This window comes from Phyllostomus discolor, chromosome 8 (genome assembly GCF_004126475.2).
Source record: "Phyllostomus discolor isolate MPI-MPIP mPhyDis1 chromosome 8, mPhyDis1.pri.v3, whole genome shotgun sequence".
In the NCBI taxonomy this organism is placed as follows: Eukaryota; Metazoa; Chordata; class Mammalia; order Chiroptera; family Phyllostomidae; genus Phyllostomus; species Phyllostomus discolor.
In genome coordinates, this window is record NC_040910.2 from 44,814,288 (window position 1) to 44,839,055 (window position 24,768).

At 53.8% G+C, this 24,768-nt stretch overlaps 1 protein-coding gene across 1 annotated transcript; it reads right to left on the reverse strand.

The window, feature by feature from the left end:
* Positions 1 to 45: 45 nt before the first annotated feature.
* TECR (trans-2,3-enoyl-CoA reductase) lies at positions 46 to 24,432 on the reverse strand. The gene is made up of 13 exons (XM_028519688.2): positions 24,286 to 24,432; positions 3,365 to 3,415; positions 2,620 to 2,671; positions 2,254 to 2,298; positions 2,057 to 2,160; positions 1,865 to 1,980; positions 1,677 to 1,782; positions 1,450 to 1,522; positions 1,323 to 1,366; positions 1,192 to 1,249; positions 1,024 to 1,112; positions 390 to 435; positions 46 to 307 (listed from the first exon to the last, which is right to left on the reverse strand). Exons 1-13 carry the CDS (start codon positions 24,298 to 24,300, stop codon positions 180 to 182), a joined length of 927 nt encoding a protein of 308 aa, XP_028375489.1. The 5' UTR covers positions 24,301 to 24,432; the 3' UTR covers positions 46 to 179.
* Positions 24,433 to 24,768: the final 336 nt, after the last annotated feature.

A 24,768-nucleotide genomic window follows, 5' to 3' on the forward strand; every position in this document is an offset into this window, starting at 1 on the left:
CGTACTGGTCCCCAAAGCCCTCAAAAGAAACACACTGAGTCTGAGTCTGGCTGGGCAGGCAGATTTTATTCCAGGTGATACAGATTGGTATACCCCGTTCCTCCCCAGAAAGACATCAGATAGGGGTACAAGAGCCTGCCTCCTGAGAGCCAAGCTGGTAGCCAGTGGGGGTGGGTGACTCAGAGCAGGAAGGGGATGATGGGCATGCGCAGGGGTGGGTAGTCTCGGAACTCCTTCAGGTAGCTGCGGTGCTTGCCCTTGGCCCAGATGGTCATTTGGGTGAAGCCCACCAGAGAGAAGAGGGCCACTGCAGGGCAGAACAGGGTCAGGAAGGGTGCACAGCCTGGGGAAGGGGCAGAGCCCAGCTGAGGGAGGGAAAGTGGGCTCACCTGGGAGACACTGTGTCATGATGGCAAAGCCAATCCAGGACCCCACCTGTGGGCACAGGGCAAGAGGTGAAGACGGGCAGGGCTGGGCAGGCCAGCTGTTTTGTTGAGACCTCACCCACACCCCGGGCCACCTCCCTCCCAACCTTTGCTTTCTAAGTAGGAGGTAGGAACCAAACTCCAATGCTAGAGGGGCCCCAAGTAAAGTGGGGCTGCATGATGAAGCTGCCCCTTGGCCCTCAACGCCACAAGCCCAGCCTTACACAACTCCCAACCCCCAGAGGCTGCAGTCTGCATCTCCAGATGTTCATTCAAACTACAAAATCAAGGCCCTGGCTGGTGTAGCTCAGTGGACCCAGCTCGGGCTGTGAACCAAAGGGTCGCTGGTTTGATTCCCAGTCAGGGCCCATGCCTGGGTTGCAGGCCAGGTCCCCAGTGGGGGCCACGTAAGAGGCAAGCACACACTGATGTTTCTCTCCCTCTTTCTCCCCCCTTTCCCCTCTCTCTAAAAGTAAATGTTAAAAGTCTTAAAACTACAAAATCAACTACTAAGCTAGGCAACTCCCCACAGAGACTGGCCCCTCCACATGGAACCTGAAGCCCCACGAGGGACAGGGGAAGCCGGGCAGGTGCTCACCTCATAGGTGTAGTTGGGGCAGGACACGAGCAGGAAGAGCCACGTGAAGGGGTTCTTTGTAGGGTATGGGATCTTCCTGGTCTTGGATCCTGACAGGCAGTACAAGAAGGATGAGTGAGACCTCCTGACCCAGCCCACCCACACCCCCTGCACAGAGCCAGCACTCACCAGCTGGCCGCAGGTCCCGCAGGGCCATATGGATGGAGAAGTTGCCCAGCTGGCAGATCTGTCAAAGGAACAGAGTCAGCCCAGAGCCACCCAGATTCCCTCCACCCCATTGCGTGTACCAGCCTTCTTACCACAAAGATGGCGAGAGCCAATTTAACCTGCTGAGCTCCATAGGCTGTAAAGAGAGGAGGGAGGCCTGTAAGAGAAGCCTGGTGGGGAGACGGAGGCTCATAGAAGCAGGGTCCCAAAGCCACTTACTGGGAGGTGTGTAGAGGGGGTGGTTGATGTAATAGGCCATCCACGCAGCAAAGCCCCAGTAGTAGGTGCAGTTCTGAAAGGGAGGAGGGCCCGGATGGGGCCTGGCCCAGTGGAGGGCAGAGTCCAGGTGGGCCAGGTGAGGTGCAGGAGGAGGCAGGGCCCCCATGAGAGGCAGGAGAGGGCAGGGCCTGGGTGCAGGGGCCTGGGACACTAGGCCGGGGGCTCACCTTGAAGATGTTGCGCAGGGGCATGGTGCCATGGGAGAAGCGGTGTACAAAAAGCGTCTCCAGCAGGCGCTTGATGTAGTGGAATGAGTGGCAGATGCAGGCAAGGCTGGGAGAGGGAGAGCTGGCTCAGGAGTCCGCTTCCAGGCCTTTCCCCCACCCCCCTCACCCCTCCAGCCTGGCCCACTCACTGCACCACTGTGTGCCGGCTGGACGTGAAGTCATATTTGTGGCCATAGATAAAAGGAACCCGGAAGTAGAAGAGCAGGTAGATGAAAAGGGGTCCCGCATACTCTGTCAGGAAGACCTGGGAGGAGGGGCTCAGGTGAGTCACCCCATGTGGCTGATGGGAGAGGGAGCTGTAGGTATGGCTCAGGGCTCACCGTCACCCAGCTGATCTGGGCCCCCAGGTCCCGGAAGTACAGTGTGGCGGTGGTGCCCACAGGCAGCTTCTGCAGAACGTCCTCATCCTTCAGGGACTTGCCCTCTGCAGAGAGGCAGGCCACAGCTCAGGAGCTACCCAGGCCTTCACCCATTGCCACTGGGGTGCCCGGGGTGGCCAAGCAACAGCTGTACTCACTGGGGTCCAGGCGGAGGGACTGGCGGGCAGGGTACCACTGTGGATCTATGGGGAGAACGGGGTGTCACAGCACACAGCCTGGCAGGGCCCAGGGACCCCACAGCTCCTCCCACCAAGAACGTGGTCTGTGTAGCTCCAAGACACAGCCCAGAAGAACCCAGGCAGAAGTGGGATGTCCTGAAACCAAGCAAGGGCATTCCTGCCAATGGCCACACGGGGGCGCTGCAACAGGCAAGCCCAGAAAGTCCTGGATCTCAGGGGGCATCTCTACAGGCCCTGGGGAAAGAAGTTGGCAGCAGGGGTCCCACCCAGAGGCCTCTGGCTGGAAGGGCTGCAGGAGGCAGTGTGGCTGGGCCCTGGACTTACGGCTCTTAGTGAAAAGATTCTTGATCTCTGCGATGGTGGCATGGGGTTCCACCTGGGGGAAGCACAAGCCAGACAGAAGTCAGCCCTGGGGGGAGTCGGGACCCCTGATCCAGGCTCCCTCCTGCTGAGGTGGGGATGGATGGGGGCCTGGGTAGCTGCTATGGGAGTGGGGAGGTTTGGAGTCCAGGCCCCAGACCCACATGGCCGAGTGGAGCAGCAAGGGCCTGCCAGAGCGGGGACAGCAGTGGGCCTGAGGGCCCAGTTTTACCACCCAGCTAGGATGACCCCAGCCAGGCTGGGAGACAGGAAGCTGAGCCTGTTTCTTTGCTGCTCCACTCCACCCCACCCACAACTCCCCCCAGGGTCCAGGCCAGACCTCCCCTGGAAGGACAAGCCCCCCTCTCCCTTCCTGGCCTGGCCTTAGAAGGGGCAAGGTCACAACTCCACCCCCCTCCCAGCCTGAGGTCCTGCAGGGTCCACTGAGGCAGCTTCACCTCCTCTTGTACTAGGAGACCAACTCCTGGCCACACCCAGAAGCCAGAGCTGCCCCCTCTACCTTGAGCTGGCGGGGACAGGCCAGGCCCAAGGACAGCACCCCTCATGTGCACCCCCCCGGGCAGGGGGTGGGGTGTCAGGACACAGGTTGGAGGGGCACTCCCATCTCCCTCAGAGCCAGGAGTCCCCAGAAGGAATGGTGCAGTGGGCCCAGCACCCTAGCCCAGTGCAGCTGGCATCACCGTCCTACCTTGTCCAAGAAGCACAGCTTCTCCCGAGTCTTCGCATCCAGAATCTCCACCTCGAAGAAGAGAACAGCCTTTTTAGGTTTCTTGGCCACCTTTGGGGGCACGGGCCGAGGGAGGCCATTGAGGCCGAAGACAGGCCCAGGCCCAAGGCCCTGGCTGGCCTCCCGAGCCACCAGGCTCATACTCAGGTCCATACTGCCCTGCTCTGCCCGCGAAGCCAGCGGCCCAAGCCACCAGTGGTCAGTCCCCACCACCGACCTACCCACGCGCAGCACTCTGGGCCAGGCTACGGGATCAAATTCTGCCACGGTGCTGGAAAGGAGCCCACGCCTGCCCTGGCACTGCCACCTTCTGTGCAGATGTAATCCGAGTGGCCCCACAGCCATGCCCAGCTAAATATAAAACTGCCCAGACTGAGCCCCCGAGGAACTGGATCACGAAAGTGAAGCTTTCAAGTGGACACAACCCCCAAAGAGCACGAGGGGAAAGGGAGATCCCCAGAGGAAGGCATGGAGGTAAACCCCCCAGCCCCCATACCCAGTGCAGAGTGAGGGCCAATCTTGGGGAGGAGGGTGAGAGGCCAGCAGGCAGCTCAACCCTAGCACCCAGTTCAGGCTGGCAGAGTTCACTGGGCTTGGAGAAGTCCCAGCTATTTTGAGAATCTGAGATAGATCATCCATTTCCCCTTCTGAACTGTGACAGACAGTCGAATTATTTCCCTCGTGCATTTGTGTTCCTAGGGAGGTGACAGATTCCAGAGCTATTGATGCAGAGAGCCTCTATGTGTGGAAAGGGTCAGGAAACCGGGAAGTTTCCAGAAAGCACCCCAGCCCAGGCTGAATGGAAAGGGTCAGGAAACCAAGAGGTTTCCAGAAAGCACCCCAGCCTGGGCTGAGGCCTGTCCTGCCTCCCTGACCTCCCTCCCCACACACTTTCACTAGATCCACCCAGACCATATTCAAGGCCACCTTCAAGGCAGTCTTTGTGCCCTATAAGCCCAACATAGCTCCCTTGTCTAGGCCCTGAAACCCTCAAAACCCAGAGCACACAGCCTGCACCACACACGATCTCCCTGAGCCCCAGACAGGGGCACAGCAGAGGGGCAGAACTGGGAGGAAAGAAGCTGGTAGGGTGGGAGAAGAATCTGACCCACCCGCTCCATGCAGGATAAAGCAGATGCCAGAGGTGAAGTGCAGGTGAAGCTACAGTGAGGCCCAGGGGGTGGCCTGATCTTGAAAGGCCTGAGTGCCACTGAGCTTAGCACAGGCAGTGGCAGGCAAGGCTGGGTCTGTCCCCAAATCAGCCACTGGGCAACAGGTGCTGAGGACCCTTCCCACCCCTGGTGGGCCCTGAGTCAGTGTCAGCATAGGGAAGAGGAGCAGGACACAAAACCCTAGGCAGGGCCCCAGCCAGGCTCTCTGAGGGCATGCCACCCACCCAAAGCCCAGGAAGAGGGCTCCCCTGCAACTGGGGCCCCCCAAAGAAAGGGGCTCTCCCCATACACACACCCCATTGATTGATAGCAGTGAGCAGCACACAGGACTGAAACTGGCTCTGCCACACAGTCATGTCTCTCTGGACCTCGGGCCGGGGGCAGACAGGAAGGGGTGTGCTTCACAGGGCTGTGCATGGCAGGGGCCTGACAGATGCACAGTGCCCAGAGCCTCCGGCCCTGTGGGGCTGCCATGATGGGAAGGGCATGGGCCTGGGTTCAGACCCCAGCTCCCCTGCTGGCTGCAACGCCCACCCCCATTGTGGATGTGAGAGTAGGAGAGGACCCAGAACCCAAGAAGCCTTGGCCATGTGGCCTGCACTTAACGCATTAGAGAGAGCTCTGCCAGGCCGTGTGGCCTTGGGGCACAGGCTACTGAACCCCTCTGAGCCACAAGGATAACAAGACCAGCCAGAGAGGCCAGAAACAGGGAGCTGGTCATATCACCTGCAGTACTGGGCCCACCAAGGGGACTCATGGGAGAGGGAAGGGGCACACCACACAATGTACTGAAAGGGCTAGAGCACCAGGGCCCCGGGCGGGCACAGGGCCTGCCCCGTGGCTGCAGGTATATTAATAGTCGCTGGGTCCCAGGTGGGCAGGGCCCACATGCCTTCGGAGCCTGTGTGGTCCACAGAAAGACGGCACCGAGCCTACAGGAAAGAAGCCTCCAAGTTCCTGCTGAACCACTCAACAGCTTAAAATACAACCAGTCCTCTCCCTGTCCGCCAGCTGGTGGGGAAGGGCTGAAATCCTACCCTGCAGGACCAGGGCCCAGGAGGAGAGGACGGCTGTCAGGGCCACAACTGGCTGCTGGGAGAGGAAGCTGGGCAGCAGGAGAGAGTGGCCAGGAGAAGGGCCACACTCCCAGCAGCTGTCACACTGAGCCTGGGCCCGCCCAGGCCAGAGCACAGGAGAAGCTGAGCCCTCAGAGGTAAGCCCAGCCCAAGGGGCAGCACCAGCGGCCTGGGCCACCAGGGTGGGGGCTACCCCAGCACAGGGCCACCTCAGTAGGGTCGGTCCTCATTTCCTATTTCCTGTCCCCAAACCTTGGGACCCAGAGCCATCTTTACTACACAAGGTCTGAAAGACCCTGGGGGGTGGAGGGTGGGCAGACCCAGAAGCTCTCTGTACTATTTTTGCAGTTTCTGTGTCTCTATAATTATTTCAAAATAAAAAGTTAAATAGAAGTTATGCTAGGTGGGAAAAAACAAAGCTTTGCTAGGTGATAAACGCCAGACACAAAGGGTCACGTATTTATATGAAATGTCCGGAAGAGTTAAATCCATGGACAGAAAGAGACTGTTGGTTGCCTGGGGCAGACGGAAGGAGAACAGGGAGTGTCAGCTAATGGGGCTTGGTCTCCTTTTGGGGTGAGGGAAGTTGTGAAACTAGAGAGAGGGGGGTGGTTGTACAGCAGTGTGAATGTACTAAATACAGCTGAACTTTTTGCTTTTAAGTGGACAATTTTGTTATGTGAATTTCACCTTAATACAATTTTTAAAAGGGGAGTGCTAACAAACAGGTCCCAATTACCCATCAGAAAAAAAAGTCCCTGGGCAGGGAGCAGCAAAGTCTCCTCACCCCAACCCCCACCCAGACTGAAGGCCTAAATGTGGGGGACCCTGTCGTGTGCTTCCCAGCCTGCAGTCCCTGAGCTCACCCGCTACTGCAACCCTCCCCACCCTGGCTCTGTGCCCAAGCACACCTCCCATGCCCTATGCCTGACACACACACACCCCCAACATGCCTGCCCAGCCCTGAGGCCAGTCTGGGACAGGGGCCCAGGGTAGGCCCAGGACTGGGGTCAGAGGCACAGGCAGCTGCTGAACACAGGAGGCAGCAGGCCCAGCCCCCATCCGGGGGAGAAGGCGGGTAAGGGGCAGGGAGCCGTGGTGGGCCCTCCTGGGGACTGCAGGGACAGCCCTTCCTCCTCACACAGGGAAGCAGCGGGAGGGGACAACATGTTCTGCTCTATGATGAATGAAGCAAGGCAGATGAGGAGGTCACTGGCCCAAGGTCCATCGATGGCTGCAGGCAGGGAGTGTCACCCTGCAGTCCACAATGGACAGAGGACAAGGACAGAGCAGGTACCCTGGCCTGGGGTGAATATGGCAACACTCCCAATAGTCTGGGAGGAATTCTCACCCAGAGTCCTGAGACTCTGGGGCTCAGCCAATAGCAACTTGTGGCAGCATGAGGTGGCAGAGGGGTGTGGGGCAGTGACCAGGACAAGGGACAGGGCCACAGCCCACCCTGTGGAGGCGGGGGGGGGGGGTGGGGAGTCAGCAGGGAGAACAAAAGCCACACTGGTCTTCCCCAGCCCAGAGAGGAGCACCCAGAGCCACTGTCTAGCAGCAGCGTCTCTGGACCTCACTGTCTTATGGAAATAAAAATGTTGCTAATCAAGGTAGTAGTAGCAGAAAGAGGGGTGCCATTTTCTGAGCACCTGCTGCAAGCTAATGCCAGTGCCCAGAGCTGTCTGGGAGGTGAGGCTCCAGGGATGGACCCTGTCTGGCAACAAGAGCACAGGTATGCTCAGGGCCTTTGCACGTGCAGTTCCAGCTGCCTAGAACACTCTCCCCCAGACCCACAGGGCTCCTCCCCAACCTCCTCCGGCCTCCAGGCAACTTTGCAGTGAGGCCCTTCCTGACCAGCAACTTAAAATCTCAATCCCCAGACCTTTACCATCCACCTCCCACTAGGCTGCACGTTGTTTCCCAGCACCTGAACATAGCCTAGCATGGAGCTGTGCTCTGTCCACACCTGTGTACAGCACCTGGCCAAAGACTCACCTATTTCCTGATTGTGTGGCCCCAACAAGTTACCCAACCCTTTTGAACCTCTATTTCCTCATCTCCAAAGTAGGCAGGCCGCAGCTGTTGTCTCACAGGGTTACTGTAAGATTTAGAGAGGTGATAAAAACCACCAAAAAAGTAAGTACATAAACATACCCAGCCTAGAATTAATCATATAAAGAATAAATATACAGATCAATACTAGCAAAAGAGCACTGCTAGATGCCCAGAGAGCCAGGCCCCTCCTCCCCAAATCCTGCCCACAGGACATCAAGGTCACAGAGGTGGTCCAATGATGCTTCATCCAGCTGCTGACAGTGAGCAGAACCCTAACAATAGCAAGACACGTGTGGGTAGCAGAGGTGGGGCCTCTGCCACCATCCCTACCCCAGTCCCTACCCCAGTCCCTACCACCATTCCCCACAGTGCTGGAGGCTGCCACATCGCTGCTGCCCCCTTGTGGCAGCAGCCTTCATCCCACAGTTCCACATTCTGGAAGGGTGCTGGTGGTAGCCTGGCTCCACAGTCCCATGTCCCAGTGCCGGCCCAGGATGGTATGCTATGCAACCAGGATGGCACCAAGAGAGTGAGCACTAATCACAGCTCTGCCACTTACCAACCAAGTGGCTTCAGGAAGCCACTGCCCTGCATTCACTCATCCATCCATCCATTCATTCATTCCTGCCCCCCATCTTCCCATGGCTGGACACTGCAGTGAACAAAACCAGGCCCCTGCCTCCAGGGGACCTGCATTACACTCTGTGTGTACTTGCGGGCAGCAAGCAGGGGACAGGAGCAGACAACAGTGGCATGATTTGTCACCAAGGGTTTCAAAGAAAAACAGAGAATGGGGTGGGGTGGAAGCCAGAAGTCAGGTAGGCAGCCACTTTTGGCAGAGTGACCAGGGAAGGCCTCCCTCAGGAAGGCGCATCTAAGCAAAGGCCAGCAAGAAGTGAGGGAACAAGGTAGACACACAACCGGGGAAAGTGTCCTAGGCAGAGAGAGGGCAAGTACAAAGACTCTGAGGATGGACTGTGTCTAGCATGCTTGTGGAGCAGGCCAGAGGCCACGTGGACTGAACCACATGGGGGGGGGGGGCAGGAGGACATGAAGACTGGGGGCGACAGGGGCAGGTCATACAGGGCCTTGAGAGCCACAGAGAGGATTCTGGCTTTTACTCTTGAGTGAAGAGGGGGCCATGGAGGGTTCAAGAGGAGAAGAGGGACATAACGTATGAACTCAGTTGTTCATAGGCACCACCTGGGAACTGGGAGTCCAGGGTGGAGGTGGGGGTGAGAAGTGGGAATTCTGGACAGACTGTGAAGGTGGAGGCAACAGGATCTGCTTATGATTTGCACGTAGAGGTGAGAGGAGGGGAAGTCTGAGGTCTCTATCTGAGCCCCATACGGGAGCAGCAGGAAGCAGGAGGCCGGTGGGAGGGACAGGCACCCCCTGAGCCCACGCTGGAAGAGCCGGGTTTGCAACTGCTCTTCCGCCCTGCGTGAGCTGCCAGGCAGACACAACACACGGAGCCCAGGCACCAGCATCCGGGTCACCAGAGCCAGGAGCCTGGGCCCCTCTTGAGCTTCAGTTTCCCCATCCTTACAAACACAGCCAGCCCAGTGCTTCCCAGGCTCTTCCCATCCGTGAGGCAGACTCAGGGGCCTCGCGGGAGAGTACCACACAGCCAGGACCTGGGACAAAGGGCTGGAAGAGGCCCAAGAGTCAACATGGATTCAGAACCACCCTCAACACCTCCCATTTTTGCACCTGGAACTTCCCTGCATCCTAAGATGGGACCTGCTCAGTGGGTATGGATGAGGACAGTGGGCCCAGAACTTCAACAGTTTCCCAGCCCCCTCTCCTTACCCTCTCTTGTCCCTGCGGTGGCCAAAGGAGCAGGAACCATGAGCTCTGTTTCACACATGAGGAAATTGACCCACGTCATGCACATGCCTGAGCCCAGACTCCTGACACACAGTCTCCTGGGACCACACCCCCAGCCAGGACACACTCTGCAGGGGACCCCACAGAGGGAGCACAAGGCAGGACACCTGCCTCAGCAGGCTCTCTGGGACACCACAGGGACTGCCTGCCAGGAAAGGGCCCTTAAATTGGGCTGCAGCATGCTGGGCAGCCTGGCAGTACCCAGCCTATGCCTGTAGGGGGACGTCTCCCGAGGCTGGGGCATAAGAGGCCCACTGTGGTGCAAACCCTGCTCAGAGCTACCCGGAACACCAGGAAAAGATGGAAATGGCCCCCAGGTCCTTCAGCCAGCCAGCCCAGGCACTAAGCTACTGCAGCTCCCACAGCCACCACGCAGGGCACAGGGGATGGAGGCCTGACCCATCTCCGCACCCAGCCAGCTAACCAACTTCACCAGTGCAGAGGTCTGAGAGCACTTGTCCAGACTCAGAGGCTCAGAGCTCTCAGCTCCCTTTCCCTTATACTTTCCAGAAATATCACCGTCACACTGCTCCTGCCAGAGCAGCTGAAAAGACCTTGGGCTCAGCTGCCAGGAAGCCAGCACAGGCCACACCTGCTCAACCAGAAATACCTCCTTCCCCAGTGGCCTCGTCTTGTGACCCCATTTCTCCGAGGAGCCCAAGACACCTGTGGTGTAGGCAGAATGTCATCACCCAGAGTGGGAAGGGCAGAGAGACTGACCACCCATTCCCAGGTACCCAGCCAGCCAGCTCTCACCCCCCACACCCAGTGGCAAATGAAGGGTCCCAGGGTCTGAATGCCAATGGCCCTAGGCTGTGGGACCCAAGGCCAGGAGAAGCTGGCAGAGTAGCTCACCAGCACCCACAGACCACGCACCTCCCTGGGCAGTGACAGGCTGTGCCTGTTCCATTTGGAAGTAATGTGTATCAGATGACTTCACTCCAAGGACTGTGCTAGGACCTTCACCTGCAAAGTTCACTTAGCCTTACCTGGGCCTGTGACCCATTAGGTGGCTCACAAGGCAGCCCTTACCCAAGACAGGTAACCAGGAAGTGCCAGAGCCAATGCCAACCCAGCCTGCCTGGGCCTACAGCCCCTGCTCACCACCACGATGCAATACAACCTCCACTCTGAAGGGCAGGACCAAACGCTAACAGAAAAAGGCAAACCCTGGACTGTATTATCTGGAAGGCACCCTGCTCCCTGATGACACTCCAACTTCATCCAGCACATCCGCCTGGAAGGTCTGGACTCAGCAAAACATGCCACCTCCCCAGGGAGCCCCCTGCAGGGGAGCCAGAGCACTAATCCCACTCCTCCCTGGCCTCACCCTCCCCTGGCCCCGAGGTCAGGCCTTATGGAGTGCAAAAGATTTGTCTCCTCCTGATACCACACAGAGAGGCCTAGGCAGGCTTAGCAGCTGTCTAAACATTTCCTGTGCATTTTCTTGTCACAGTCTAAGGCCATTAGCAGGCCCAGAAAACCAGTGCCCCTGGCGGGCCAGAGTCTGACCCACTTTCCCAGCCTGAGCGCTGCTGGCTTCTCCACCTGTCAATGGGAAAGTTCATCGGAGAACCTAACACAGATGACTCCTGTGACACACAAGGCAGAAGTCCTGCCCAGTGGTCCTGAACCCCACCTGCTTGTGACAACCTAGACAGGGAAATCAGGATCTCAGATGGAGCCCAGGATCCACAGCTTCAAACGGCGGCAGATGGAGGTGACCCCCCAACCTGGGCTGCCTTCCCCAAATAGACCCTGCCCTCTGGAAGAAGCCCAACTGATACAGCCCTCCCAGACCCTCCCAGTGGGGCCTTAGCCAACCCCTGAGGTCACTCCCCATCCCCTCCCTGCCCCCTCCTCCCCTGGGTGTGAGCACACAGCCCCCAACACCACCACTGGCTCCCTTTTAGATCAGCTGTTATACCACTCACAGACGAGAAGGCGAAAATGCAGAAGCACGAGTCGCCAGCCCAAGGGCACATGGGCTACAAGCTCCAGAACCAGGATCTCATCTGTTTCTGCTCCTTAGGAACTGAATATTCTTCCTTTAGGGCCATGCCAGGACCCAGAACCCCAGGGGATGGCCCAGATTTGCACCCCTGTACCCCATGGCCAGGTCAAGGCTGGTGACCACATGTGGTCTCTGTATCTCTGGGCAGGAAGGCACCGTCAGATCAGAAAGCTGGAAGAGGCTGGAGATGCTGACCCCTGCGGATGCCGGCTGATCAGAGCGGCAGGAGGAACTCATCCAGGCCAACCCCCCGACCTGTGCCCAACACTCCCAGGCCAAGTGCAGCTGGCAGGTTAGTCCACCCTGGGGAGCTCAGCTTGCAGAATAGCTGGCCTGGGGTCCACGTGGCCAGCCTGATACAAGGAGCAGCAGCTAACACCTCCCACGCATTCACAACATGCCAGACACGGAGGCATGTCCTCCACATGAATTATCTCCTTTACTATTAACCCCCTTTTGCAGGTAAGTCTTATTCATTCGCTGCATAAATACTGACTAAACACCTACTACACACCAGGTTAAGGGATCTAGGGATTCAGCCGTGCAAGGAGAAACAGAAATCTTTGCCCACCCAGAGGTGACATCTTAGTCAGGGAACAGAGGCAATTAAATAGTTACACATAACATTAGAAGATGGCATCTGCCATAGGAAAAGGGGGTTGGGGTGGCAAGTGAAGGGGGGTACAGTTTCATATAAAGTGGTCAAGAAAGGCCCCCCTGAGAGGACACTGAGACAAGCCCTGAAGGCGGTGAAGGAAAGAGCAGTTCAGAGATCCGGGGACAGCAGCCAGGCAGAGAAACGGCCTGTGCAGCGTGCTTCATGTGCTCAAGCAGCAGAGCAGAGGCCCCTGTGGCTGGAGGGAGGAGCAAGGCTGGGAGTGGGAGGAGGTAAGGGCAGGGTGGGGGCGGGTTGTGCAGGCTATCCTGGGCAGGGTGTGGACTTTGGTTTTTACTCAGAGTTTGGTGGGAGCCATAGAGAGTTTGGCCAGAGCAGGAACACAACCTGACTTGGGTTCTTAAAGGATCTCTCTGAATGGTAAGCAAATAAGGGTGGAAGGTTTGGGGAATAATTCTATCACAAATAAAGGACAGCTTAGACCAAGGGGTCAGCAGACTACGGCCCACAGGCCAATCCCGGTCCACTGCCTGCCTCCAACAAGCTAAGAATGGTTGGAAAAATCAAAAGAAGCCTATTTCATGAAATTCAGATGTCAATACCCACAAGGTTGTATTGGAGCACGGCCCTGCTTGCTGACTGAAGGATCACTTAGGGCTGCTCCTGTTACAACAGCTAGTCCATTAGGCAGGCACCCCTCCACTGTTTTTCTGAAAATGAAGACTTGAGACCCAGGCCCAAGACTGGCAATAGGGCCTGGTCCCCAGGGATGGGTGTCACTCACTTTCTTACCCCCTTGCAGGTCCCCAACAGCCAAGTGGCACAGTAGGTGTTACCAGGTCAGAGTGAGAGATCCAGGCCCCATCTCCCAGTCCACTCTCAGCTCCTGGGGCTGCCCATCTCCTGGGCCTCTATCTGGCCCAAAGGAGCTCCAACCTAGGTCATCACACCCTAGTACGTGACAGTGAGCCAGTGGGCTCTACACCTAAGGGTGGTTGTAGCCACCTCCTGCACAGCAACCTTGTGCCCCTCAGGGGCAGCTGGCCCGGGCCAGGGAACCCCCACCATACCAGAAGCTAGGACCTGCATCCACAGAGTGAGGATGTGCTTGCTGCCCACAAACCTGAAAAGGGCTCAGTAGTGTACAGAGGGGCACCTATAACCCCCAAAAGCCTTTTCTGCTGACCAGTAAGTTCCCATTCTTCATTCTCTCAGCAAACACTCACTGAGCCTATCCATGTGCCAACCTGTGCTAGGTACTGGGCTCTAGGATGAGTAGAAAAACCTATTTGTGACAGCAGGGTGCTGGGCAATGTAACAGGTGATGGGACACAACAGTGAGCACAGCTGAGAGAGGCCACAGCCCCCCACGGGACCCGCTTACGCTCAAGGGGAACATGGGCAAAGCATCCACCATGTAACACGAGGTCCAGATTCACCAGGCACCATAAAGAAAACAAAGGGAGCCCTGGCTGGTGTGGCTCAGTAGAATGAGTGGTAGCCTGCAAACCAAAGGGTTACCTATTCAATTGCCAGCCTGGGTTGCAGGCCAGGTCCCCAACAGGGGGCGACGAGAGGCAACCACACATTGATGTTTCTCTCCTCTTTTTCCTTCCCTTCCCTTCTCTCTAAAAGTAAATTTAAAATTTAAAACCAGAGTGCCACAGGAATGATTAGGGAAGGCCTTTCTAAGAAAGTGTGATTTGAATCAAACCATAAGGCTGTGGCAGGGGCAGTGTTGCAAAGACCCTGAGGTAGCACAGAGCTTGCCAGGGCTCGGGAACATGGAGAGGCTGGAGCAAAGTGGACTGGAGAGCAAGCAGCTGAGGAGGAGGCTGGAAGGGCAGCCGAGACAAGCCGTTTGGGAAGGTGCTAGAGCGCTACAACCTGGTCTGGGTTTGAGAAGGATCCCTCCCACCATTGGGGCTGGGGGTGGGGAGCAGCAGGGAGAGTCTCAGAAACCACCCAGGCCAGAGCTGCTGGGAGCTTGGACTGGGGCATAGAAGTGGCAAGGTGGTAAAAATGACACCCTGCTTTCTGGATTCTGGGTTGTCACTGACTCAAAACCAGCTGCCAACTTTCAAGAGAAAAAAAAAAACTTCCTATGCCAATATAAGATATGTACATCAATCCTAACATGCATCCCAACTTAAGGAAGGAACATGAAAATGCTGAGGGGAAAAATGTGCATCTTGGGATGAAGATGGAGTAGTAACAAACACAACAGAGGGGTACAGGTTTTCTGAAATGTTTAACAGGCCTAGCCACCTGTACCAAGGGAAAGATAAACTGAAAGACGTCAGTCCTAGCTGTTGAGAGAGGGGTCCAGGAAGACACCCAGGGCTGTCTTCCCACCTGTGAGCCCCACAGGTTTCTGCCAGTTCCACTCTGCCCCTCTGGTTGCAAGTGAAATAAAGCGATAGGAAAGGAATCTAGGACCCCTGACATGGACGACCTTCCCCATGCCTTCTCCCTGGATGGTGCGTGTTCCCAGGACCAGCAGGGAGACCTGCTAAAGTCTCCCTGCTAAAGTAGTTTCACATCACCAGAAATGGTTCTGTCCACTGAGACCCCAGGTGAGCCAGATTGCAGTGGGCAGTGAAGTTCCTGGGCCGGCCTAGAGGAAGGAGCCTGGCAGGAAGTGTCCTTGGGGACTGATGATCAAGGTTTTTAGCACTTCCCACAGGATCTCCATCTTATCCTGACAGGACAACTCAGAGTTCAGGTAACTCTGGGTGAAAAAGGATGGCCAAACTCCAAAATCACTAAAAATGAGCAGGAACCAGCTTCACAACAGAACATGGCCCACATTAATGTAGCAAAGCTACATGCTTGCCCATCGAGAAATTCCAGTCCATTAAACAGTCACACACCCCACAAACATGTAAAGGTCCTCCCCCCTTGAGTTGTAGTGCCTTCTGTGCGGGGGGCGGGGGTTAAAGGTGATCTGGCTAACTGCCTAGGCCTGCTGTGCACCTTGCTCTGTATGTAGGACGATGTCTCTAACAGACACACAAAATTACTCACTCCATAGTCTGCTGAGCCCTGCCAGGAGCTGGGGATCAAGAGGAGAGCAGATAGCAAGGGGCTCACACACACACCCTATCAGAAGGTGCCAAGTCTATGTGGAGAACTAAACAGGAGAGGTGACAATGTGGCCTGGCTGGATGAGGGGGAGCCTCTCAAAGGAGGTGACACTGGAGCTGAAACCCGAATGACAAGATTCCCAGACAGAGCAGCCTTTCCCCAATCATCCCAGTACTGGGGCTACCCAGCCGAACTCTAGCCCTGTCCTCTGTGGATCCTCACCCTCAGCCTGGAGATTGTTAGACTTGATTCTCTGGAGCAAACAGTATTCAACAATATACTGTTTCAGACTATACATCTCCCCAAGGACTCTGATATCACCCTCACCCCCTCCGAGAGATATGCTCCCCCAACCTCACCTCCTGAGAAGCCTTGGTACAGCAGCCCCCCAGCCCCTTCTTGAGTTAGACTCCTGAGGTGCCTGGGAGATAGCTTCTCCCCATAAGACTAGAGGCTCCACCTGTGACCCCCACCCTCAAATTTCAACCTGCTTCCTGATGTGAGGCTCCAGTTGCCAATGTTAAACCACCCTGCCCCAAATATGGCCAACCCGCACCCACCCTGAGGTCAGGCACTGTTCCCATGGGCCCCACCACACAACCGGCATGGCCTGACCAATGTTCCCTGACCCCTTTAAATGGGAATAAAAAAGAATTCAGAAGGGCTCAGAGTGCAGCACAAACCCTGCAGTCTCCCGAGATAACTGAATGGCCTGGGGACTCAGCTTACATAACAGCCTGGTTCGAGCAGGGACAGGGACAGGGCTGTGCCAGCCTGCCAGTCACAGCAAGCTACTGAGAGGCCCTTTATCCCTCCAAGGGCTTGGAAAGGCTCATAGCCCATCTCTAACTAACCACTTGTCAATAGGGAACTACACTGAGCATTTATGTAACAGAGCAACAAGAGGGCCCAAAAGGACTTAAAAATAAGCCACCTCCTGGAAGTTAACCTTTTAGGTAAAATCAACAGGAAAAAGGGACTTCCATCACCCTATGGATAAAGTCCACAGGCATCTGGGTGGCTACAAAGCCCTGCCTGGCAGGCCTCATCCCTTGATGAGAGACATCCATGAAAGTCTGGCTTCCAGGCCTCTGCACACACTGTTCCCCTCCCTTCCCTCAGGTCTCACTTCGGTGAAAGACTTCGAGGGCAGAGGCTATGATTCCTTCATCCCAGTATTCAGGGCGTTTAATAGGTAAAGAGAAAAATATGTTGAAACGAGTACACTAATGAAGAAATGATAGATTGGAAACAGATAAGTTAAGCCCCAGAGCAGGAGATCACCCGGACCAGCAGAGCCTGCCAGCCACCTGTGCAGGGAGGGGCAGGCCCAGGTGCTGTCTTGGCAGCCCTCATGGAAAGGGTGGGATGATGGGGAGTAGGCCTGCTGAGGTGGGGTAGACCCCGAGCATGTGCTCAAGGAGCCATAAGAAGCTGCCTTCCCTAGGTCAGGACCCCTAAGGACTTGCCAAATGAGGTCCCACAGCCCACCATGTGAGTCACCAGACTCATCCAGGTCCCTGCAGCAGACCCCACTCTCACTCTTCTGCTCCCCATGAGCCTGACAGAAAGAAGATGCATTCATTCACCCAATCATTCATTCAACAAAGAGGCACTGGCCACATCCTGGGGGGAGCTGCAGGAACAAGACACAGAGTCCCTGCCCTCACAGAACTCAGTCTGACTGGGGCAGAAAGACCATCAAGTACCCAAATGAAAAGACCACAGGCAGACACAGTCCCTGAAAGGGAGACCAGGCACTGGGGGGTGTGGGTAGGGGTTGTACTCCAGACAGGATGGTCCAGGAAGGCCTCTCAGCAGGACACTGAAGCTGAGCTCTCAATGACCAGAGGCAATGAGGCATGGTAAGAACAAAAGGAAGAGCATATGCTCACAGAGCAGCAACGTGGCTGTGGGTGTTTGAGAAGGGGGAATGTAGTGGTAAGTGTGGAAAGCCGGGAACAGAAAATGGCAAGAAGACTCAAAAGGAGTGAAACAGAATGCTAAGATCCTCTCGTTTACACACTTGGGTGAGGAGGCTGTGACCCAGCACCACTGCCTCGTATGGTTCTTTGTCACAGCAAGTTAAAAAGCGGGTTCTGAGTGTGCTATGACTTCACTGATGATCTTCCTGTAGAGCAGAAAAGAGTGGACCAGCCCAAAATGTAACTTGGTATATCGAAACTGGTCACTGGCATCTGGGCTGCTTTTCCCACCTGCTGAGCATATTATTAGCACGAAGCCGTCTCCAGAAGCCCCACTGGCCCTGTTCACTGACAAGTTCTGAGGCATTCGAAAGAGACCGCACGCAGAAAACATTTCAGGTGGCCTCACTGATGCAGACCTGTTTATCTGCCCCGTGATTTGTCCTTATCCACCTTATACTTTGTACCGTGACTGAAGGCCAGGAAGTGTGCTGGGCACATCCCACTCCCCACTGGCCCTCTGAGGCAGGTGTCCTCATCCTGACTTCACAGGTGAGAAAACTGGAACTTGAGCAGCATAAATGTCCAAGGGCAGACCCCCTCGGCAGCCTCCATACAACCCCTTCATGACCACACACTTCATTCCTTCCTCAGTGCGTGACACCCTGGGCCCCCACACAGCAAAGCCCATTTGCGGTCTGGTAGAATGGAGCTCTGCCACTCACTGTGTGACGGGGGCACACCACTTTGCCTCAGTCTCCCCATCTGTCGAAGAGGGATAAAAACAGAATCTCATAGGTTTATTGTGAGGGTTAAATAAGTTATTAGATAAAAAAGCACTTAGAGTAACAACGTTGGCAGTAGCTTTATTATTTTTATCATTATTACGATGCTCTGGCTATTTCCTATATTCAAACATTCTCAGCTGCCACTGTCAATATCAGCAAGAAGGTGTTAAGACCTAGCCTGAACTTGACCAACCAGCCCAACAAGGTCTCTGGCCTTTCTCACCAGCCAAGCCGGTCAGTGAAAGTGCAGGGATGCCCAACCAAACAACCCTGTCACAAGAGGTGCAAGTCCCTTACAAGCACATTCCCACTCAGGGCTGTCAACCCTCCACCTCCTCTCTCCTCAGGAACCTGCTATTTATTCAACGGGCTCTGCTAAGCTCAGGATCACTCCCAGTCTCAGCCAGTGCAGCTCAGTTGCCCCACCTGGAGCCCACCCTCACCCACTGGGCTCCTTCTACCTGCCTCCTCCACCTAGGCCCTGCCTTGTCCACCTTGGTCCAGCCCCAACCCACCCCCACCTTCTCCAACTCAGAGCTGGGGCACCTGGAGGCAAGCAGATCAACAGGACTCACTAAATGTCAGCTGCTGTGCTGTGCCTGGCCCTGAGTTAAGTACCTTCCATGCACCTGCTCATCTAATGCTCACCAGAGGGATAACCCTTTGAAGTCATAACCCTGTGAGGGTAGGGACCATTACACCCAGCAGTGTGGTGGTTAGTGTGCAACAGGGAGCTCTGAAGGGGGAGGGGCCTGATGACAACAGCATTTGCCATTTTCCAGGGTTTAAGCTCCCATCCCCCCAGCCTTACCCAACCCCTGCCCATTTCATGCTCTCAACCTGACATCCCTGAACACAGTTGGAAAGATATGCACAATCAGAGCCAACGTGAGCCAGCTAAGGCACACCCTTGACCCCCATTCTGTGGATGAGAAAACTGGCTTGTGAGGTTGCAGGACCTGCCCATGGGCTCCAGCTGTGTATGGGACTGGCTGTGGGGCCCTGGGGAAGGCTCTCCTCTCTGGGCCTCAGGTCCCTTACCTGTAGAGTACAGAGGACAAACCAGAGAGTTCTAGAGCTCTAGAGAGTTCTAGGCCAGGGTTCTCAGATTCAGGGGCCCGCAGCAAGGGAGTGGCTGAAGTGTAGAGTGTAGAGCTACACGACCAAGGGACAGAGGAGGGAAGACCAGGAGAATCTGCCACTGTGAATCACTACCTGCTCAGAGCAAGAAGCCTGTAGGATGTCAAAAGCCTAAGACCCACCCACAGGCTCTTAGCCTGAGGCATGCCAACATAAGAAAGGCCCTTAGTGCTCACCAAGCTTTCATAACTGCAGAACTCCTGAGGGACAGCCCGTGCAATTTCAGGGCAAAGGGAGATCCTCTGTCAGCAGTCCACATCGGCCCACAGGGACCCCTCCAGCAAAGGACGTGTCCTCAGAAACATGCACAGCCACCTGCTGCCTGCAGCAGCATCAGCAGAGGATCAACACAGGGTGTAAAGTGAAGAAATACCCCTGCCCACCTGATCGGGTGCTCACAGGACTCAATAACCACTGGTGGCCATTAGCAGCAGCAACAGCAGCATCACCACACTACTGTGGCTCCGATTCTTCTATCAATGAGCAATCAGACAGACCTAGGTCTGGGCCCTGTCTCCACCATGAAGTGACTGACTGTGGGCAAGTTCCTAATCCACAAAATGGGGGACACAGAATACCCATCTCTTAGTGTTTTGGGAGGGACACTGTAAATGTGAACTGTTCCTGCTTTTATCATTATTCAGCCACAAAGAGAGCTCAGGAAGGGGTCACAACCACGGTCCATCCAGACTGCAAATGCAGAATCAACCCCGAAAGCATTTTCTGAAGGCCTGATTGATGCAGAGTGCAGAAGGGTGTGAGAGTGAGAGATCAGGCAATCCTCATCTCAGAACATGTCACCTTCCTGCAAAGAGGCAGCAAATTTTCCCAGCAGGATCAGGGACCCACATGGCAAAACAGGGCTCAATGGCCAGAAACCGCCTACTTATTCCTCACCTTGTATTTCAAAAGGACACATGAATTCAGAAGAAAAAATTACAGGAAACAGCAAACACCTAGTATCTCACCTCTGAAGTTTAACAGATTGTTTCATTTTCCTCTAGTTATATCAGACACCTTTTTCTAAAATAAAATAGACATAACTACTATCCCTGGCTGGTGTGGCTCAGTGGACTGAGCACAGGCCTGTAAACCAAAGGGTTGTCAGATTGATTCCCAGTCAGGGCACATGCCTGGGTTGCAGGCCAGGTCCCCAGTAGGGGGCGTGAGAGAGGCAATCATACATTGAATATTTCTCTCCCCCTCTTTCTCCTTCCCTTCCCCTCTCTCTAAAAATAAATAAAATCTTAAAAAAAAAAAGAATAGGCATAGCTAAAGCCTCCCCAAGCCTTTGCTTCTCATCTTTTCCTACCCAAGCAATGGTTCCTCTAGCTACTGTGTAAATCACACTCATCTTTCACCTCAGATTACAATTCATCTTTTTATTAGGTATATACTCATAAACAGTACACATAAGTCATATTTTTAAATTTACAGAATCTTTTGCAACTTGCTTTTTTCCACTCAATAGGATGTTTGGAGATTTATTAAAGGGCTAGGTAAATCAAACCTAGCTGATTTTTTTATCTAATTGTTTTGTGCAAAACAGTGCAAAAGAACGAGCGAGTGCTGCACGTAGCACCTCCCATAATAAACATGCCCCTTGATGATGTACTTCCACCAACTTCATAACATTCTTTAAAACTGGCCTTCGTTGTCACAATGACGTGGATTTCACTCCAAGGAGCAGCCACAGACAGGCTCACAGAGGTTAAGTAAGCTGCCCTGGGTCACACAATGAGATTGGCAGAGCCACAACTCAGCCCGGGGCCTATTCACTGTCTAACATACCTTTTTTTTTTTTTTTTAAGATTTTATTTCTTTTTAGAGAGAAGGGAAGGGAGAGGGAAAAGAGAGGGAGAGAAACATCAATGAGAGAAACATCAATCCCTTTTGCCTTTTGCATCCCTCCAACCAGGGACCTGGCCCACAACCCAGGCATGTGACCTGCCAGGGAATCAAACCAGTGAGTGACCTTCCAGTTCACAGACCAGCTCTCAATCCACTGAGCCACACCAGCCAGGCCCTAAGTCTAACATACCTTTGACACCATCAAACATGAGTGTACTTACTCTCTCCTTAATTATCACCTTCCTACTCAGAAACAATTGTCACACAGTTATTCCTGTGGAGGTAGCTGAGGCAAGAATTTGCCCAAGGCACTATACTGGCCTAGAATTATCCACAAACTGGGCACCAATAGAGCTACCCTTTGTGGAGAGGGATGACTGAAGATCCTAAATGAGAGCGGGGCAACCCCAAGAGGATGAGACTTCCTCACCTTGGGGTACCTAGCTGCAGGAAATGAGCAGTGATGGGCTCAGGGAGGCTGAAAGGTAGCAATTCCCCTCATTACAAGATGCAACAGCTATTTTTCCAGTTGCTACTGGGATCATTGTTTTGACCTCTTATCTACAATGGCAAAAACTGCAATAAAAAAAATCCGGTAGCCTGACATGAGCAATTCCCTTATCTTACCTTGCTCAGACCCCAAGACAATCCCAAGGGCAGCCCTCAACTTCCAAGAGCCAGCTTCAGCTAAGACCTGAGGGTGACCTGCCTTATCCACCCTGCTCTACCTGCTAGTCTCAGGCCACTGAAGGGAGACTTTTTTTTTTTCCTTTTTTTTAATCTCAGATCACAGAGGGGAGGCAGGCAAATAAACTTCAACAAACCTTTCCTACAGCTGGAATTCTTACAGCCATAACATCAGATACCAGCCCTGGTTAGCTTGCTGTGTGACACTGCGCAAGTCCTGCACCTTTCTGTGTAACATTTCTAACACTCATAAACTGCACTTCAATCGCTTGTAACTACACTTTATCATCTGAAGAAATCTCTGAGGGCCACAAAGGCCTTTTGAGGAAGGCTAATGTCTCAGTGGGCCGGGAGTCACTTAGGAGGAGACTCAGTCCCAAATAAAAATATATTCTTTGATGTGGACAGTAACTGAAACCGTTTTCTCAATCTTTGCTAAATGTGAGTGAAAGCATCCTTGCTATTTTTACTAATCTGCAAAAAAACACCCGGAGTAAAACTAATCTGCTTGTTCTGTGAACTGGACAAGGAGACAAACATTCCTCCCATCCAGAAACTCTGTAGCTATCACCTCAGTGGGTACTTGGCAAAGGTTAGCAGGGAATGATAACAGAGAACAGCAAAATAACTATTTTTTTTCCTCCAAGGTCACTTTGTTTGAAGCTCCCCACTCTTTGTGGGAGGGTAAAGGTGTGAGTAAGGGCAAAGCATGTTCCTCAGTCCAACCACGGATCTCAGGCTGTGCCCAGCTTCCCAGAACAAAAGTGCCCACCCTAAGAGTTCTCAGAGGCCTACTTTATCTGACTAACTAGTAAAATTAAGGGATTTGACTTGAGTGGTAAACACACAATGCTATATACAGATGATGAATTACAAAACTGTATACTTGAAGCCAGTATAATTTTATTAACCAATGGTACCCCCAACAAATTTAATAAAAAATAAAATTAAAACTCCACTTTCAAACTGCCACACAGACCTTCCATCCTGCATATTTCAAACTAAATGTGGTCTTTTCTCCAGGGTTACACAGAGGGTTTGAAAGGGAAAACTATATTCAAAGAACTTTATATATAATGATCACAAAGATGAATGGGGCACAAGAGATAAGTGAATCCCTACCTTCTTTTTTTTTTAGCACCATGTCAAAAATGACTGAGGATGTACTGGTTAAAAGTTTCAAAGGATTCTGAATGAATTTACCAAAAATAATAATAATAAAAGAGGCAGGCAGAGATAGTGGTATTCAACTTATGAATACGAACAATTAATCCTTCCATTTATGTGAAGTACCTAACCATAGTCAAGTTCATAGAAACAGGAAGTAGAATGGCAGTTACTGGGCAGAAGGGGGAATAGGAAGATAATATTCAACCAGCACAGAATTTCAGTTTTGCAAGATGAAAAGAACAGAGTTCTAGAGACTGGTGGTAGTGATGGTTGCACAACAATGTGAATGTACTTCATGCCACTGACCTGTACCCTTAAAAAGAGTAAAGATGGTAAATTTTATACATATTTTACGACAATTTTTTTAATTGGGAGGGGGGAAAAAGAACAATAAATTCCTTGACCTGCTAATTTTCATTCAGGTACCAGTATGCCATAGCGGCTAGTAGCTAAGACTCTGAAGTTCTGAGTTTCTCTCTCTGCTCTGCATTTACTAGCTGGGAACCTTTAGGCAAGTCACTGGACATCTCTGAGGCTGTTTCTTCACCTACAAAAATGGAAATAATAACAATAATAGTCTCCTACTTCACAGGCTATGAGGATAAGAGAACAAGGTAACAGAATCTCATTAGCACATGAGTGAGCACTTGCTAAATGGTTATAATTAACATTTTTAATAAATGATCTTAATATTCAATGATGTTACTTAAAAATCAGCAATAACTAAATAATAACAAAATTACTACTATTATCAGAGAGATCTGTAAGTGCATGAAAATACTTTGTTTTATGAAAAAAGAAACCCAGGTTAGTAGTCAGAAGACGGGCTTCAAGAGTGGCTGTGGGCGTGAGTTTTCTCCACGGTGACACACAAGGATTGACAAAGATGACCTCTTAGATTACGAGGAAGCCAAAAGCTTTGCTGCTTGGCCAGAACCAGCCCTGGCAGCACTGCCCTCATCTCCTAAGCTTTTCGGAACGTCCTGGAAGAGGGAAGGGGTCCAAAGGTCGTGCCAAAGAGAGCTGACAGCAAAACCCCTTCCTAAGCCTGAGGAGACGGCATGGTGCAAGGTTTGGGCAAGACACCCACGCATCGTGGGCAAAGGTCCCACACTCCCCCTCCTCCCCGCCAAAGTCTGCAACTTTGCCCGCTGGGGTAGCTGGAAGCAGGTCTAGCGGAGACCCCCAAGAAAAGGCACCCCCAAAACAGCCTGGTTTGCAGAATTATAAATACCTCCTCTGCACATGCGCACTGAATTTACGAGCAGCTACTGGGCACAACCGCACCCACTGCGCCTGCGCCCTTTGGCTCTTCCACGAGCACAGGACAAGGGAGATTCCCGTGGTCCCACAAAGAAAAAAAATGGGTCTTCGGCCACCGGTCGGTCCCCGTTTTCTCGTTTCTTACCTCATAGTGCTTCATGACTCCCTCACACTGCGACTGCTGCTCCTGCTGCTGCTTCTGCCTACCAGCGCGCGACGCAAGACTGGTCCCTCTAGCGCTCACTACCACCGCGCGAGACTAACCATGGCTCCCTGCCCGCCCCGCCCATCCCTGCCGCGCGTTCTCCCCCAGCCAATTGGCGTGCAGGGCGCCCACCTACGTCCCCGCCCCGCGGGATGGTCGAGGGAAGACCAGCCGCTCTCAATCCTAGGGACAGCCAACCAGCTTACGGAATCCATCAAGGGGGCGGAACGCAGGCCGGACTGGACAGGGAAAAGGGGCGTGTCCCACACCAATCAAAATTGGCTCGCAGGTGCGGGCCCCTTTCCCTGCTCCCTGGTGGCGTCGCTGTGGAAACTGAGGGAAGCGACGGTTACTGCAAAGCCGGGGGCGGGAGCAAGAAGTTGAGTGACAAGGAGGGCACCGTCCACAAACCGGGCGGCGAGG

Excerpts from the sequence above, each read along its gene's own strand:
- TECR (XM_028519688.2), bottom strand. Across the intron at positions 2,672-3,364 it reads AGCTGTGCTTCTTGGACAAG|GTGGAACCCCATGCCACCAT; the intron begins GTAGGACGGTGA and ends TGCTTCCCCCAG. Across the intron at positions 1,981-2,056 it reads CCCAGATCAGCTGGGTGACG|GTCTTCCTGACAGAGTATGC; the intron begins GTGAGCCCTGAG and ends CCCTCCTCCCAG.